A 16,951-nucleotide genomic window follows, 5' to 3' on the forward strand; every position below is an offset into this window, starting at 1 on the left:
AATTTCGCACTTTTCCATGAAAAAATCGCAGAATTCTCCGCAGTTTCTGCTTATGTTCCGCAGTTTCGCAGAAAATCGCAGAATTTTCCGCAGTTTTGTATTTTTCCGCTGTTCGCAGAAAATCGCAGTCTGCGGCGCACTGCGAAGAGAAAATTTTGGATCTCGCAGTTCGCACCGCAGAAAATCCTCGAAAAAAAATCGCAGTTCGCACCGCATCGCAGTCGAAAATTTTAGAAAATGTACATCCCTGGTGGCATCCGAAGTGGTCGCCAACTCTTTCAGAAAAAGAACGCTCCAGCAAATGTGCAAAAAGAAAGCCTGCATGGCGCTTTTAGAATGCATCGTATTTATATCAAAGCAAGAGTGATGATTTAATACCGGCTTATTTTCGCATCGTTTTTCGTTGTGAAAGCGGGGCGAATTGAATACGTGGTTATAATTAACATCCTCAATTGAACTGATAAGAAGCAGTTTTTTCTTTGAGCAGAACCTCTGACTCATTATCTACAGAATTGCAGTAGAAGTTCAAAGTCACCGTGTACTCTTATAAATAAAAAAAAACCTTGATCAACCTCATCTGCGGCTCTTGGTTTCTTTTCCTTTCCTTCTTGAATAATATTCTGCTATCCCAGACGGGTCAAACAAGGATGAATTCTCCAGAGAAGATATTATGAAATTCTGAAGAGGGCAATTAATAGGATCAAAAAAGGTTTCGTTAGGTCTTTCTTTTTGCACGTGATAAGAGAAGGGGCTCTTCACAAGAAGAAGATGGTATCAAAGTCGCGCAAGAAAGCAGGAAGCATGGCCAGTTGTCAAATCAACGCTTTTACGATAAAAACAGGGAGATTCTAAAGAGAGACTACCTCGCGTGTTTTCACGATTCTCGCCTTTCCAATTCTAGGATATCGGATGCAGCTCGAGATGGACTAATTACAGGCAGATAAAATCCAAAGATGACTGCATTTTTAAATTAAAGATTGAATTTTATTTAAAAATTTCTCTTGTAAACAGAAAAGTACGGTTTTCTCTGATCTTCTGCAGCTCCCAATCGAAAATTGAAAGTTTTCATCGGCTCTCGAAGAGAATTTTGTGGCCTCAGAAAGTCAAAAACGTTTCGGTCAAACGTCGGTGCGTAGCCATAGCCAGGTGTGAGCAGAAAAAATAAACAGAACTTGAGCATTTCCAACATTCAATTTTACTTTGCTTTGTAACTTTGTGTTTTTGTCGTTTTTGATTTCACTGGGTCGAGTTTTATAGCTACTAGTTCGAGCAAGGAAAAGATAAGTCAGCTTTATACTTCTCAGCCGATGCATATTTTATGCGCCACAGATTTATGAGCAAAACTGGCAAAACCATCCTCTTAGACTCTAGTGGCCGGATAATTGCTTATTTTCCCCCTGCCAGTTCAAAAATAGCGTCATTTCTCCCCATATTTGATTAACAACGGCTTCTAATCGGAATAATTTCTTCATAAAATCGACAATAAAACTCTCAGAAGAAAAGGCATTTTGCAAAGAAATAGATATGCATGTATCAAAGTTCAAAATCGCTCCGGCCAAGTTTTCCGTCAAGTTAAACATGACAATCCTGACAAACTTTCGCCCATTTAGAAGACTATCCCAAGCACAATACAGTATCGACACAAGCCAAAAAAAGGATGTTTTTGACCCTTAGAGTCTAAGGCTTAGACTACAAGATGTTCTGATAGATTAATTCTTTAGAAGAAAAGAAGAACTTTCCAGCCACGGTATATTCAGACTAAGAGCATATGAACCCACTAAATTATTACTCAGCTTCCATTGGTGTATGCAGTAAGATAGAACGATCGTCGATCCCGTCAATGAGAACATCCCTCGATGATTTCAACGCCTGATTAAGGAATTCACGTGACTTTCCGCTTTCTCGTAGAATTTTTTATTTGAAAGCATCATGCATACTTTGAACCCAAGCAAAAGTACCTCCGTCCAGGTTCTTTATGAACACAGATGCTCGATAATTCATACAGTAGATGTTACTTTTGCTTCAATAATCAACTACTGTAGTTCTTTTGCATTAAATTGAAAGTTCAATGAATTCTAGCGACAAGCACCCTAGAATTTATTTGAACAGCTTTCCGAGTGACTCAAACCCGCGTTTTTTTCTGTATATTAACTCGTTCTCGCGCACCGTTACGTTTAGCCAACAACAGGTGGCCCTCGGAAAAGCTCCAAGATCAGGAGTGCGTTGCGTCTCGTTGCCGAATTCAAAAATAGAAAATTTTCTTCATCCCCTTAGACGCTCCCTCGTAAAATTAAAAGTGTCAACTTTGCAGAAAATGTACTCATCGTTGGAAATTCACGTCGTCGAATTTAGACAACACTGTTAAATTCCAGATGAGGATTTTGAGCGGGACAGTAGAGGGGAACTACGAACAACGGTTGATTGGGAAATCCGCCCGTCTGGCAGTCTTTTCAGGACAATTTATGAATGATTCACCGTCTCCATCCACAAGCAATTTGTTTTGTTGCATTCATGAACAAAGTATGTTCCCTGAGACGCTTGAAAATTTAATGCAGGGAAAGTTGGAATACAGTAAAGAGTGGTGGAACTGGTGAGGTGGACATCCGCGATGATCAAAGCTCTGAATTATGGAATTGCAAGAAGAATCCCCCACTGCGCTGCGTGGATTCGCATAATCCCTCCACCCTTTATGACCGTGCAGGACATAGTGCAGTTTCCGCGCTTCCGATGATTTAAGAGGAGATCACTCTTTTCTAGGGCGGACAGTTTCTTGTTCCGAAGGTCGACTGGTTCGTCTTTCTAAATACTCACATGGTACTAACCATAAGTCTTTTTTGTACATAATCTTTTATATATTTATTCATTATTGTACATTTGAGACACATTTGAGACACATAATTAAGATATCTTCATCTATTTCTACAAACAAATAAAGTGTTTTGGGGAGCTTCGGAGAAAATTCATCGACATTCCAAGAGAAGGATCTTCACGTGACCTAGCAGCCACAAGCACATTCCGGCGGAGATGAAAAAACCAACCTTCCCAAATTGGCTCCTTGACGTGCGGGCCACTCGACATCAATTCTGAAATCTCGCTCACACCCCACGTGACCGCTTTGATACCCTCTCCAGAATGTGTTCCTTCTTAATTGGAGAAGTAACAGTATCTGTTGGAGGGTGATATTATGTGCGTTTAAAACTAAGCCACGCAAATGGCGAATTCAATACCTTCTTCAAATCCTGGGCGGCGGCGAAGTGAGTTTCTTCTTATCTTGTTCATTATCCGCTTCGGATCCAGACTACGAGGAGAGTCTGTTGTAAATCTACCTAAGGTAAGTTTTAGAGGGGCTCAACAGAAGATTTTACAACTGTATTCTTTATGGAAGATTTCAATTTCGAAAAAATGGAGGCTGCGGCGGTTTGTGTTTAAAACATGAAGATTTGCGGATAAGTTGAGGATTATTTTAAGTAGCAGTAAGTACATTAACCTCTTTCCTGAAAATCTGGGTCGATCGTTTGTTGAATTTTTGGTCGGCATTATAGAGTGCCAAAACGTGTCTTTTTGCATAATTCAAAAATGGTTTCAGGTAGACAACCAACAAGGCCGTTTGCTCTTGACAGCCGTTTGCCCTTGACTTGGAAGAAGCCCAAAGATGACCGTGATTGTTTGCAGTCTCTTAGAAAGCTGAGTAGTTCTAAACCTGTATTTTCCCCGAGCCGATTACTAATGCGCTATACACGCCTGGTCGGTGGCTAAGTCTGTTCATTAGAGCCCTTCCAGATTCGCTCAGGCAGCAGAAATACGTACCTCAAAGCTAATTACGCACCTGTAACAAAAAAGGCGGAAAGCGAGCAACGCCCAATGTTAAGTCAGGTTAAATCATTGTTCAGATTTTTCGCAGGGTAAAAAGGATGAATCTCTATGAGAGTTAAAATCAGAGTATTTCGCAAGAGTGATAAAGATTTCTGCGAAAAACGGTCGGATTCCCTGGTCCGGAAGTGGGTGGATGTAGAAAAGAGGTGCGCAGCTCGTATCGCGCAGTCCAGATTTGTATTTTGAACACAGCATCACTCAGAAAAAGCAAAGAAAAAAATGTTTCAAAGACACGCAGGATTGACAAAACCTTGCTTCCAAATCACTAATTTCCTCTAGGCTACCTATTTAAGGCTCAAGATGCAAGATGGACCGAATTTCACGGAAGAAGTTGAACTTCTGAAAATTCAAATCTGCCAAAGCTCTGCAACTTGAGCGAACTTAACGGCAGCAAATTACGGCACTTGAGTTTGCACTTTTGTAACGGGCTCTAGATAATTATAAGTTGAGCTGTTTTTTTCTTCGCGCGGTGGTGTTTTGTTCAACCGGTATGCTGTCACGTGTCATCAGAATGAGCATAAAGACGGAACACCCTTATGACCTTTTTAAATAAATTGAACAAGTGATATTTTCATAGAAACACAGAGAATAGGAGTCGATTTTAAATGTTTATTTTATTATCTTTCTTGGCCTTTCTTGGCAGCTGCGTAGTAAAGTTTATACGAATAATATCCATGAGATGCGGAGGGACAAAAGTTCGGATTTTGAAGGATCTTATTTTTCTTGAGGTCCTATCGAAGAAAACACTCTTTTGAAATTGAAGGGAAGCTAGTTAAATTTAGTGGAACTTGACGGGTTTGATCGGCTTGCTCAGGCACATTGGCAATTGACAGTTCTAGCTGTGTGGTTGTCTGTTTTTCTGGTTTTGGCGGACACCGCCAGATCGGATTAAAGTGACACCTTCTCCCCAGTGACACATAAGTGATACGTTCGGCCCTGTCGATAGTGTCACCACAGCTGCCCGATCACACACGAGTCGCCCTTGTGCTCGGCAAAGATCAACTCGGAAATTACGAGTTAGTATTATTTAGCCGAGCAAGAGCCTACTTACTGCCTAGTACCTTCTTTGTCCCGAGGTGTTATTTTTCATATCTTGCGTAACCCTCTTCCGACTTCTTAGGAAAAGTTCAAGGAGACCGTCTTAGAGCTATCTTACGAGAAAAGATTTAAGGGATCCTCCCCCGGAATCGGCAACTTTCACTTGAAATAACTTTCGTTTGGCCTTATGGATTAATATAATTCAAATTGCATATAGAAGTTTATACCTTCATTGCAATTCGCAAGTAGCTTTAGCTCATTTTGAAATGTCAAACATGCACTCAGGGGCTCTTGAAAAATTCGAATTTTTGAAAAACGCCTTTTAGGGGTATTTTCAACGCGAAATAACTTTTTATTGGGCTTTTGCTTTGCTCTTAAAACTACAGGATCAAGAAGAATGGACGCTAATCTACAGTTGCAAGTAGCTTTAGCATGATTAATCAAGTTATAAAATTTTTTTCCCATGAAAAACTTTTCAAGTCCATTTATGCCAATTTTCGGCATTAAATTGCTCTCTAGCGGCAAATAACGGCCGAAAAATTTTGTGCGGTCATTATATTCTTAATCAGTACATTCTAAGCTTTCTATAGACCCCTTATTTGTCTATTTTCGATGACATTGAAAAGTCGAAACAAATACGATTTTCACACTAAGTACAATTTACATGCATTTTTGCAATTTTCGAAGGCCAAAATTTCGGGTTAAGATGTTTGTTAGGGGGTACTATAATACATAAAAATGATCCTCAGATAACGAGGAATCTGAATATGCGACAAAGGGACCCGTTATTAAGATTTGAAATTCCGGGGGAGGACCCCTTAAAACCCTGATAAAAACGCATCTAAGAGTAATTTTTATGAGGGACCTCTACTTGCCCCTTAAGGGGGTAGAAACAGCTTTTTTCCGAAAAAGGCGATTTTTGACCGGCGCTACAGACAAGAGAATCTTACATTTTCCAACTTTCTCCTCAGGTTTAGATAGATACATCTTAGATCTAGGAACATCTCCAACGAAATTTGTTTTAGTCAACAATTTTTCGAGTAAGCGGGCTCAGAAACAACTTATCTCTCCGAAATTCTCGATTTTTGCCACTTTTCAAACACGAATATCTCGAGTCACCTGATAGTTAATTAAATTTCATTAACAGTTTTGTAAACCTCAATCACTTTTCTAGGAGCATTTATGAGGAATTTCCGTTAACATAAATAAATCTTATTCTTTCTTTTATATAGCTACAGTCCAAAATCGAGAAAGCTGTTTCTACCCCCTTAAAAACGATAATGATCCCAGATAAAGAAATTTATTTCATAATGAGCGAGTATTAAATCAGGAAAACGAGATGAAAACGTGAGGACTGATATCTGTCGAAATTTGCATTAGGACAACCATATCGAGTACCGATAACAGGGCTGATAAGAAAATTACGACCGGAATTAATCGAATCGCAAGTTTGAAGTTCTTCTCGTCCGTCCTTTCTTCGTTGAAACCTTCGTCTTCCTCACGATCGTCCAGGAGAATCTTGCACAAAAGGATGAGAATGTAGAAGAGTCCAGCAAACATCAATAAGCCGAAGAGAAAAAGATTAACCGTGGAAATGAGGCTTACGAGACGGAGGAGCCGCTGTGCAGGGACCTTGAGCCAGAAGATCATCAGCGATGTAGACAGAAAGAGCATAATCAGCTCAAGAAAGGTCAGTGATGTGAAGATAAGAATGGAAGAGTTCGTACGGAGACAGTTTCGAGCAAAAATACCCAGTCCAAGAAAAAGCAGAAGAAAAACGAGGCATTTGGCGAAGGCGACGACTAAAATGATTGTTTTCAGCTCAGAAGACATGATTTTTACTTTGGAATTTCATTTTTCAGCCAAGTTTTATACGCCCGGAGGCGAGAGCGCCGCAAAGGAGGTTGATAGGCGTCACGCTGATGGGAGGAATTACGGAAAATTAGCGAAAACTAGCGACTTGAAGTACTTTCCCTGTATCTTTATTTGGATCCAGCCGAAACGATAACTAATTACTGAGCTTTTCCCTTTCCCATGGATTTAGCAATTTTTATCATTGATTTTCGAAATCAGAGTGTATTTTGTAAATTTTACCGAAAGAAAGCTTAAGGGTACTACCTTCGATTTCCCAAGCTTTAACCTTGAATAACCCTTAACATGGCATGGATAGCGGGTATCATATGGCCTCTAAAAGTTAAACTATCTTAGATCTTTAATCTGTCAGAGGCGTTTTTGAATTGCTCAATGAAAAGTCGGCTAATTTCTACTTAAAAGTAGCTTAAAAATATCATTGTTGCAAAAATAGACTGAATAAACGGCGAAATAGCTCGAAAAGTAGCTAGAAAACTCAGCCTGATTTTATTTTTTATGTGTAAATTGAACTTTCATCTTAAAAATGACAGAAGGTTTTCTTGATTGAAAAAGGAAAAATACCAAAATTAATTTTTTGAAAATTGTGTCTCTATGATTTTGCCAAAATTGAGCATTTTTCAAAATTTGGCGACGCATTTTTGTCTCTAGAAGCTAAAATATCTTAGTTCAAGAATTAATGAACTCACCATAATCCTCATCTTGTTCTGAGCTTCAAAACGAGCCCTTATTTGAAAGAATCGGACACCAAAAATTTTTTCGGAAAAAAATGCTTTCTAGTACAGAAATCAATTAAAACTCTAATTATTATGAAAACGCTTGACGTTATGAATGAAACGTTCGGACCTTTTTTGGTCAAAATTTTATGAGGAATTCATTTCCGATGAAAAATTTAGCATAACCGGTCATTGGGAAAATCGACGGTAGTACCCTTAAAGAAAAAAAACGAAAGAGTATTTTCAATACTGATAAGGGTGCAATCGATAGGGCTTATCGCATCCCGTCGAGAAAGAAATACATTATCTTATTCTTTTTTCTTAGTTTACGATTTGGGTCAATTGGTACCGGGCTTGCATAAATCCGAGGCGTGTCTGAAGTTGATCGGGTGACGCAAAAGGTGAAGTTGATAAAGATACTTTCTAAATGCGGTACGCCGATGCTTTTAGGACCCACCCAGTGTTTTTTCTCAGAAAATTTTTAAAGAAAATAGAAATAATAGAAAGTCCTAAATGCATTATTTCAGATTACTATCCATCCATACTCCCTTAGCAACGCCCGGTTGCTAAGAGCGCTGATCTGCGTGACTCACAATTCCAAAAAAAATCGTCCTGAAAGAAAAACCATAAGGATGGAACTTTGATAATTTTTGGATTTTAGTGAAGAGATTTTCTAGAACGTCGAGCTCTTGTTATTCTTCAAGCGCGAAAAATTGTCAGTGATAAGATAATCAGCAGGTAAGAAGGAGCTATTTTGTGACTTTTAGAAGACCATTCTTTTGTTACTAGAATTTTTGTTGAACACTAAATCAGAATGAAATAAAAAGACGCGGAAAAGACAGCAAGAAATGCGAAAATTCGCAAACGAAAAATGCGTTTTGAAATATTCCGAGCATTGGTTGAATGACTAGGCTCACATTGCTGACAAAAATCGTCGAATTCTACCGCTATGTTCTATTCTAGCGCTCAACGAAAATGCATAGGATCGCTTCTTTATTTATCGTAACTGTCCAATTTAGGCTGGCGGAATGTCCCTTGCGGTCGCCTCTCCCCAATTCGGCTTCGGCTACCGGCCTCAGGAACGGTGAATTGTTAGCTTTTTCATCCTTACATGGAAAATAGACACGGAGGGTGGCAAACACATAAAAAGGAATGTGCGGATATTCAAGTCGGATATCCAGTAAGAGAATATACACCGCTAGTGAGCGTCAGGAATACTTTTCGTAGAACATGTTTCGGTCAATTAGGAATTTTCCTTTCCAAATAAAAATAAATTGCCAAAAAAGGCGAGATATTGTCTAATAAAAAGCCCTTTGCTGCTTTCATAAGTCGATAAATTCTACGGCTTTTAGAGAGAATATCGTCTCATGCTCTGTGTTTGAAAGCCGCAAGCGGCTTTTTCTCGTTAAGGAGCGGCTAAAGTCGTACAACTTTATGTCTACTGATTATCCGTCTTTGAATTTCCATAAACGTGACTTTTGCGGAAGTGGCAGGTTTAGTTGACCTTTAGTCGCTAAAACTGTCAGCTTTTGTTGAATGTGGTCACGTGTTGGTTGAATATTCACCGGTCGCTAGGTGCCCGGCGGATTGCGCTTTTCCGATGAGCAGACGATCCTTTTTGCAGCTGGAAACCAAATTGCCAGGCTCAACTTGGAGCAGAAGACGATGAAATTTGTTCCTGGATCTGAAATCTGCCAGAAGATCACTTCCGTCGCCCTCTCGCCAAACAACAGGTAAATTTGCAATAATTTGACTCATCCCCTTTTTCTTTTTAAGGGGGTGGTGGTCGAGAATTGGGTTCATTTAAACCAAGATTGAGCAAAAACCGCCTCAGATACTAGAATTTTCTTTTAGTTTTTCAAAAGATAAAGGTTAAGCGGATGTGGGCGCGTGGAGTTATAAAAAAATTTCTTGAAAAAATTTGCAAAAAAATTGCTCAAAGTACCCCCAAAAAGTGAAATCTGCGGATTTTTGCTTCGCCCTGTGAATGTTTCGGCCGAAATAATCGGTTTTAACTTGGGGGAAGCCTTATATTTCGTTAATACTGACTTATTTAACCATTATCTATCCATTCGAAAAAAAAGAATTGCTCGACTAAAGGAATTATTGGAAGTTTATGAAAATCCGGGTCGAATTCTCGACCACCACCCCCTTAAAAGTGCCTTCTAAGGTACCGTGTACCATATTCTTTCAATCAGCCCCTTTTTGTTCACGCCGCCAGATTTTCATATTCCTTGTGTATTATGAAAAGTCTGGAGTTTGAATAGTTCCGAGAGGCGGGCGCGACGACAAATTCCAAAGAGTAATTTTCAATTTCGAAAAAGTCCTCCAAGTTCTAATAAGATTCGCGCTGTTCAGTTATTGCTCGTTTACGCCCTTATGGAGCTCGGGTAGAAGGTTATTCGGAATAACTTATTCCTGATTGAAATTAATAGGTTGTTTTCTAAGAAAATGACTCAGGTTTTTAACTGTCAGAGAAATTATCGGGTTAATCGATGGCAGCTTTCTTGATTTGACAAATTGAATAAAATCAAAGTTTGACCTTTTCTTGTAAAATCATAATCAGCAGTACCCTACTTCAAAATTCATGCGATCACTAAAAAGAAACCAGTATCCTTTAAGGGGGTTGTAGTCGGTTCGGCGAAAGTCGGAATTTTCGAATTTTCTTTTCAGATTCTGATAGCCCAACGAAAGACAAACAAAAAAGGTCCCTACTTTTTTTTCTCTCCGCCAATCAAAAGTGCCGAAAAATCGATTTTAAATCTCAACACGTGGCAATGATGCGCCGCGCTGAGCCAAAATTCGTGTGCATGTAGTCTTTTTTCAAGTCAAGAGATAATATAAATCATTTGTAAATAGTATTTTCATGCAGTTAAAAACAGGAAAAAAATGAAGTTCTGTCCATTTTGATTTATCCTCCCTCGAGATTTTTTGATTTTTGAGACCCGACTTTTGACCGACGGTTTTACATAATGACTTTTTTGAGTTGCTGAATTTCATTGGGTGGCAACTGAGGACGAAGGAATGAGCTTCTCAAAAATATATTTGGTTAAAATTTTTTTCAAGTTTTTTACAAATTAAAACGTGTTTGAAAATAGGCCAAAATGACTATTTTGCGAGGTCGGAGTGTGAATACAGCACCCTAGCTCCTTAAGCGGGCGAGAAAAAATTTTTTCTGGGATGGCAACTTTAGAACAGGGTTCAACCTCTACTGAAATAATTTTTAGCCTTCAACCTTAGCCGAGATTTCGCTGAGGGCTGTTCAAAAATACCCGAAATCGCAAAAAGCGACTACAACCCCCTTAAAAGACCCCGAACGAAAGAGGAAAACTGTGGGCAGAACTAATTCCTTCCTTCAGGTACCTGGCCGTGTCCGAAAAGACTCACGACGATAAGGCGCAGATAATTATCTATGATTTGATGACCGATACTCCTAAAAAGCGAAAAGTGCTTACCAGGGAAGAGTCAGAAACGAAGTTAATAAAGATTAACCGTAACACGGATTATTAGTCTAATAACTTTGTCACCTTGAGACAGCTTTTTCGCACGTGTGGAAAGAGGATCAGATTCACGGTTAAGAATGGTTGAGTTCTTGCAAACTCACTAAGAACTTGATCCGATCACGCGTTCGCCACTGCACGGTCTACTCTTGTAGAGACAGAATAACCTTATTTGACTCTCGAAAGCCCCGAATCATCAAATAGCGAGTTCGTTTCCGTCGCATTTTCTCCCGATTCCAAGTACTTGGCCGCTCAAGCAACAGCACCGGATTGGATTCTTTCTCTTTGGACCTGGGAGAAGAATAAGCTGCTTACATCAACCAAGAATACGGGGTCAGAAATATATAAACAGTTTCTAAAAGAGGAAAAACAGAATTTCAAAATTGCTTCATTTTAAAATTTATATGAATCATTTTCGGACCCCTTTGAAAGACCTGTAATCCGGTTGCACAAAATGCGGCAAGTGTCACCCAGGTCACCTTCTCGCCTAACGACAACACCTTGATGGCGGTTTCAGGCAAGAACATGCTCAAGCAAGTGAAGTTTCACGAAGGGCAACTCAAGCAGCAGGGCTTCCACAAGGTCCAACCTCAGGAACAGTTCGAAAAACATGTCTTTCGTGAAAATTAGATGTGAATCAGCAATGACCTCGTTTACGGCGAATTAACACGTTTTCGAGCTTCTTGAAGGCCTTTACCGCCCACACTTGGCTGAGTGAAGACCGAGTGGTTATTGGAAACGAGTCCGGCCAGGTGCACATTTTGGACGGAGGCGAGCTCAAGCAGACTCTTACTCTAGGCGAGCACGCGGTCGGCGCTGTCTGCGGCTACAACCGAGGATTGATCGCTAGTTGTGGGGGACACCTGCTCATCTACGAATGCTTGGATAACCACTGGAAGGTCGCTAAGAAGCTCCAGACCCCGTTGGTTTCCGACGCGTCCAAGAATGGCGAGTGCATCGTGCAAATTACAGTCTGCCCAACTGATGACACCTACGTTGTCGGCACTGACACAAAGCAGCTTTTCACTGGCTCCTTGTCAAATGTCAGCACGATCGGTGAAGAAAGCAATGTACTGGAATACATTTCAGGTAAGAAAAAAGAAGTCTGATGCAATCCGACGTGCATGTTCGTTTTCTGTGCTTTCTGCTAACTTGCGATTTAGGTGGGTTCCACTCCGGGCCAATTACCGGATTGTCCGTTGCTGTCAGAAAGCCCCTGGTCGCCACCTCGTCGCTTGACAAGACTGTGCGCATTTGGAATTACCTAACCAACCAGCTTGAATACTGGAAGGACTTTTCTGAAGAAGTCTACACTGTCACCATTCACCCCAACGGCCATCAAATCCTTGCTGGCTTCGGCGACAAGCTTCGATTGCTCAATATTCTTATCGACGATTTCCGAGTTGTCAAGGAATTCCAGATCTGGGGGTGCAAAGAAGCGAGCTTTTCCAATGGGGGTCATTATTTCGCCGCTGTGCATGGAAACATTATCAAAATCTTCAGCTCGGTTACTTTCGAGCAGGTCAGTGCGATGAAGGGACACAATGGACGAGTTAGAAGCGTTGTTTGGTCCGCTGATGATCAAAAGTAAGTTGAAACCATAAGTTTAAATTATTTTAAAGAAGATTTGTATTTTTCTCATTGAACGAGTTTTGACTTCAATGTCTATTTTTTATGTAGAAACTTCAGGTCAGCGACAACTAAATCTGAGTAACTGGTATTTATTTCGTGAATAAAAAATCCCTTTCAGAATCATTTCATGTGGTACCGACGGAGCCGTCTACGAATGGGAAGTCGCCACCGGCGCCCGAGTCCACGAGCAAGTCTTGAAGGGCACCCAATACACCGCCGCAGTGTTCTCACCAACCGGAAAGTCATATGCTTCAGCTTCTGATGGAACCCTGCGCGAAATCCAGGAAGGCCAAATTCTTCGAACTGTGGATTTGCCTGCTTCTATCAATGGTTGCGCGCTTTCGCGAAGTGGCAAGCTTTTGCTTTGCGCTCTTGGTAAGATTGACCGCTCTCTTCCTTGATTTCAATTGCTGATTTTAAGGTGGAAACCAAGAAGGCACCTGCGGCAGTGTTGTCGGCGTCCGATTGCCTCTGTTCTCTCCCCCTTCGATCGTGGTGACTCCTGGTCACGATGCTCCGATCACACGGGTGCAGATGAATTGGGAAGAGAATCTCCTCTTCACTGGCGGCGACGACGGCCTCGTCATGGTCTGGTCCGTTGCCGATCGGGAAGGCCGCGTCAAGGCTTCCAACGACGCGCCCATCTTTTACGAAGAAGTACTCGTGACCCGAGCTGATCTCGAGGAGAAAACAGCGCTCACCGACGAGCTGCGAACTCGAGTGGAAGAGCTCAAGATGGAGAACGAGTACCAGCTCCGTCTGAAGGATTTGAACTACACGGAGAAAATCAAGGAGCTCACCGAAAAGTTCATCCAGGAGATGGAGTCGCTCAAATCGAAGAACCAAATCCTCAGGGTCGAGAAAGAAAAGGAAATCGCCCGGTTCGATGAGCAAACTCGCCTGTCCGAGGAAAAACATACGCAGGAGAAATCTGACCAAGAAGCAAGCGCAAACTCAAAACTGATGCAAGAATATGAGAAATATCAAGAACTACTAAACCAAAAACACAAAATGGAAGAAATGTTCCTTCGTAAAGAGCGCGAGTTGCAGATGCAACACGATCAGGCGATTCATGAGCTTGAGGAAGATTATGAGGTAAATTTCTTTCCCTGTCAAAATACACCTACAAAATATTCAGGCTCGACTAGCTGAACGATCTCGGGATCTTGAAAAGAAGGAGGGCGAGCATCGACAAGCTCAGCGAGAGCATAAGGAAGAAATCAGGTAAAAATTTCCCCAGATGTCGGCTTATTCTCGTTTTAGACAAATTGAGAATGATGTGGATCAAGAAGTTCTTTCCCTCAAAGATAAGTACGAGACGAGGCTCAAGGAGGAATTCGACTCTAATTTGAAGCTCAAGGTAAAATCTTCAGAATTCGATGGAATTATTGATGCGAGGTGCATCTAGTGTGGCGTAGTTTATGCAGCATATTTATAAATACTGGTTTGTATTTTGTAAACATTTCATCCGAAATGTCATCAATTTTCTTGAATGACTATATCTCTCGAGAAATTAAGTTATGGTGCTCACTTACCATTTTTAGGGAGAAACTGGCATTCTCAAGAAGAAGTTCTCCAATCTCCAGAAGGAAATCGAGCAAGGCCAGGAAGACTACAAATCAATCCAGACCGACAACCAAAAGCTCGAAGCCTTCATTGCTTCTCTCCAGAAAGATATTGCTGGACTCAAGGTAAAAGCCACTCTTCTCATTTTTTACCTACAGCCGAATTTCTAGCACGAGATCACTGAGCGAGATGAAACTATCCAAGAAAAGGAAAAGAAGATCATTGAGCTCAAGAAAAAGTGCCAAGAACTGGAGAAGTACAAATTCGTCTTGGACTACAAGATCAAAGAGCTCAAAAAGCAGATTGAACCTCGAGAGAATGATATCCGTCAACAACAGGTAAGATAAAAGAGTGTTTAATAAGTTCTTAATTTTTGTTTAGGAACAAATTCATGAGATGGAATCCGAGCTCGAGCGATTTAATAAGTCTAACACCAACTTGGAGCTTGAACTGAGCGAGTTGAAGCAGAAACTCTCCGCCAGCAATATCGAGCTTCAGGAAGAACGCCTCCGAGTCAAAGATTGTCGAACTTTGAACTCTCGAATCCTCGCCGGTCTTCACGAAGCTGTCGATTCACTCCAAGAGCCCGCGAAGATGCGATCTATCGTCAAGACAATGTACGAAAAGTACGGACGATTCGCCGTTGGCCAGCCTTCCAAAAAGGGCCAGAAAATTGGACAAGATCTCGACGCTGAAGTCGAGCTCGTCCGCCAGCGAGAATACTTGGAGAAGAACTTGAAGTCGATCCGTGAAAAGCTCAAGCGCGACCACGAATTGCACAGACAGGAAAACTTGAAGGTTCTCCAAGACAACAACGTCCTCCTCCAAGAAATCAACGTCCTCCGCCGCGAGCTGAAAATCTCCAGAGCCGACACGAGCAAATTGGAGACGAAACTCAAGCTTCTCAAGCGACGAGAAAAGAAGGTCGACGAGCCAGACACAGTCGAACCGATTATTTTGGAAAAAGAAAAGACGATCGAACTGCAGCAGTCTGAAATCGCCCGCCTCTCCGCCGAAACCAGCAAACTGCGAAAAGAGCTTGATAGAAGACCCACTTCCGGTTCTCGCTTGCCTCCAATGGAATAGTCATCTGACTGTCTTTTCTCCTGTACATATTATATTTTGTTTATAAACATAACTATATTTTCTTAACTCAAAATCCCAACTGTCTTTTCTTCTCAAAAGAAAGGACAGTTGTTTTCATTTTGTCAGGATTAAAGTTAACGAAGTATATTTTACAGAATGAGTTCGAAAAAATGACACACGCTGGTCAAGAAAAAAAGGGTTTTACAGAATTCGGAAACTTAAAACTTTGAATTGAAAGATCAGTATAAACAAAAAATAGCTAGTAGGTAGAAGTAAAGATGGAAATGAAAATAGGACAATAAATACAGGAATGAAATGTACATAGTTAGGAAGTAGTTCAACTTAAAATACAGAAGAATCAAATTTGGAACTAGAATAAATTAAACAAAAGAGAGGAAAAGCTTCACCAGTTGAATATGTAACCCAGCGCTCGTTGGAACACGCCCGCGGATTTCGTGGGCACGCCTTCTTCTCCGTGGTTGAATGGCTAAAAGAACGGTTGAGTGTTTTTTCTAGATAGAAGCGATTTACTGGATCTAAGACGCGTTTTCGCTGATTGTAGGGAGAGAGAACGGAGCAATTTCGCATGCCAGAGAATCGAGAGGACGTCGATGAGTTCAGCGTATCGCCTGAGCTGCCGGCGAAGCTAGAATTACAGGATAAGGGTCGATAGAAATAGAGTTTCTCTACCTCTTTGAAGCCATGATAAAAGTATCGTTGCATGCAACTTGATTCGAGGCGTTGTTGAATTCTTCGTCGAAGCATTTAGTGACTCCGACCATGCAGCCGGAAATTATATCTCCGTGCTTCTCCCTCGCCCGTTTGGCCTTAACAAATCGTAAAAGCAATCAAAATGTAGGTGAAGAATTACCTGAAGATGATTCTCGAACTGGACAAAGATCCAATTCGTCCCTTCTTTTGGAATCTGGTAGCGGGTGATTCTGCCGATGTTCGAAAAGTGTCGCAGAATGTGCATCACCATATTCTCAGCGAACCCAAAGATGGTGACGCAACTCGGATTCCAAACGATATCATCTTCTCCCTAAAAAAGGAATATCATTTTAGCTAAAAACGGGGGTAATTTTTTACAGCCAAGGAAATTTTTGCGATGCAGAGTTCCAACGAGTCGGCCATTTTTCAAATGATCGATAGAATTTCAAAAATGATCAACAAACGATGTTCTAGAAATCTCTAGAAATCATGGAACTTTGTTCCTTTTTGGCCAATAAGAAACGTTTATGTTCGTTTCGTTCTTTTATCGAAAATTTTGGGCTTTTGAATACTCACGTGTTCGTAAAACGGGTCGACTTGGCACCTCGACGAGTTCAAATCTATTTTCGGAACATCTTCTAGCCTCGCTGTGCTTTCGACACATTTTGCGTCCAGTTTTTCTAAAAAAGGTCAGTTGATCAGTGCCCTTGGATCAAGGCTTTTCTCTAACCTGGACTGAGGCCAACTATAGGAGGCGCATTCTTCCCTTTTCTTCCGGCAAAGTTATTCCTTCGTATTTCTGGCGTAGATCGGACGGGAGTTCTTTGTCGGGATTGAAAAAGCTCTGAAGTATCTGATCCAGGGTCCGAGAGCTCCCAGTGCTTTTCAGTAAAGCTCGTCCCAAGTGGATTTAACCTTGAGGTCCTCGAGTCCATTAACAATTATTTTACTGAATGAAAA

General features: G+C 41.0%; 2 protein-coding genes across 2 annotated transcripts; one reads left to right on the forward strand and one right to left on the reverse strand.

Annotated features, from left to right (window-relative positions):
* The first annotated feature begins 8,490 nt into the window (after positions 1-8,490).
* LOC145695241 (cilia- and flagella-associated protein 57-like) lies at positions 8,491-15,346 on the forward strand. The gene is made up of 14 exons (XM_081772241.1): positions 8,491-8,573; positions 9,070-9,229; positions 10,856-10,972; positions 11,201-11,347; positions 11,461-11,595; positions 11,676-12,085; positions 12,160-12,583; positions 12,747-13,003; positions 13,050-13,723; positions 13,767-13,852; positions 13,892-13,988; positions 14,173-14,319; positions 14,365-14,532; positions 14,576-15,346. Exons 1-14 carry the CDS (start codon positions 8,525-8,527, stop codon positions 15,278-15,280), a joined length of 3,576 nt encoding a protein of 1,191 aa, XP_081628367.1. The 5' UTR covers positions 8,491-8,524; the 3' UTR covers positions 15,281-15,346.
* Positions 15,347-15,414: 68 nt separating this feature from the next.
* LOC145695239 (nucleoporin NUP35-like) lies at positions 15,415-16,945 on the reverse strand. The gene is made up of 6 exons (XM_081772239.1): positions 16,722-16,945; positions 16,568-16,671; positions 16,152-16,322; positions 15,971-16,107; positions 15,812-15,926; positions 15,415-15,767 (listed from the first exon to the last, which is right to left on the reverse strand). Exons 1-6 carry the CDS (start codon positions 16,924-16,926, stop codon positions 15,684-15,686), a joined length of 816 nt encoding a protein of 271 aa, XP_081628365.1. The 5' UTR covers positions 16,927-16,945; the 3' UTR covers positions 15,415-15,683.
* Between the last annotated feature and the right edge of the window lie 6 nt (positions 16,946-16,951).

This window comes from Oikopleura dioica, chromosome 1 (assembly GCF_907165135.1).
Source record: "Oikopleura dioica chromosome 1, OKI2018_I68_1.0, whole genome shotgun sequence".
Classification (NCBI taxonomy): domain Eukaryota; kingdom Metazoa; phylum Chordata; class Appendicularia; order Copelata; family Oikopleuridae; genus Oikopleura; species Oikopleura dioica.

Coding starts and splice junctions, on each gene's coding strand:
- LOC145695241 (XM_081772241.1), top strand. CDS start 8,525: ATGTCCCTTGCGGTCGCCTCTCCCCAATTCGGCTTCGGCTACCGGCCT. Junction 14,320..14,364: donor AAGATATTGCTGGACTCAAG/GTAAAAGCCACT, acceptor CCGAATTTCTAG/CACGAGATCACTGAGCGAGA. Junction 14,533..14,575: donor ATGATATCCGTCAACAACAG/GTAAGATAAAAG, acceptor ATTTTTGTTTAG/GAACAAATTCATGAGATGGA.
- LOC145695239 (XM_081772239.1), bottom strand. CDS start 16,926: ATGGACTCGAGGACCTCAAGGTTAAATCCACTTGGGACGAGCTTTACT. Junction 16,323..16,567: donor TCGACCCGTTTTACGAACAC/GTGAGTATTCAA, acceptor TTCCTTTTTTAG/GGAGAAGATGATATCGTTTG. Junction 15,927..15,970: donor TTTATCATGGCTTCAAAGAG/GTAGAGAAACTC, acceptor CTGTAATTCTAG/CTTCGCCGGCAGCTCAGGCG.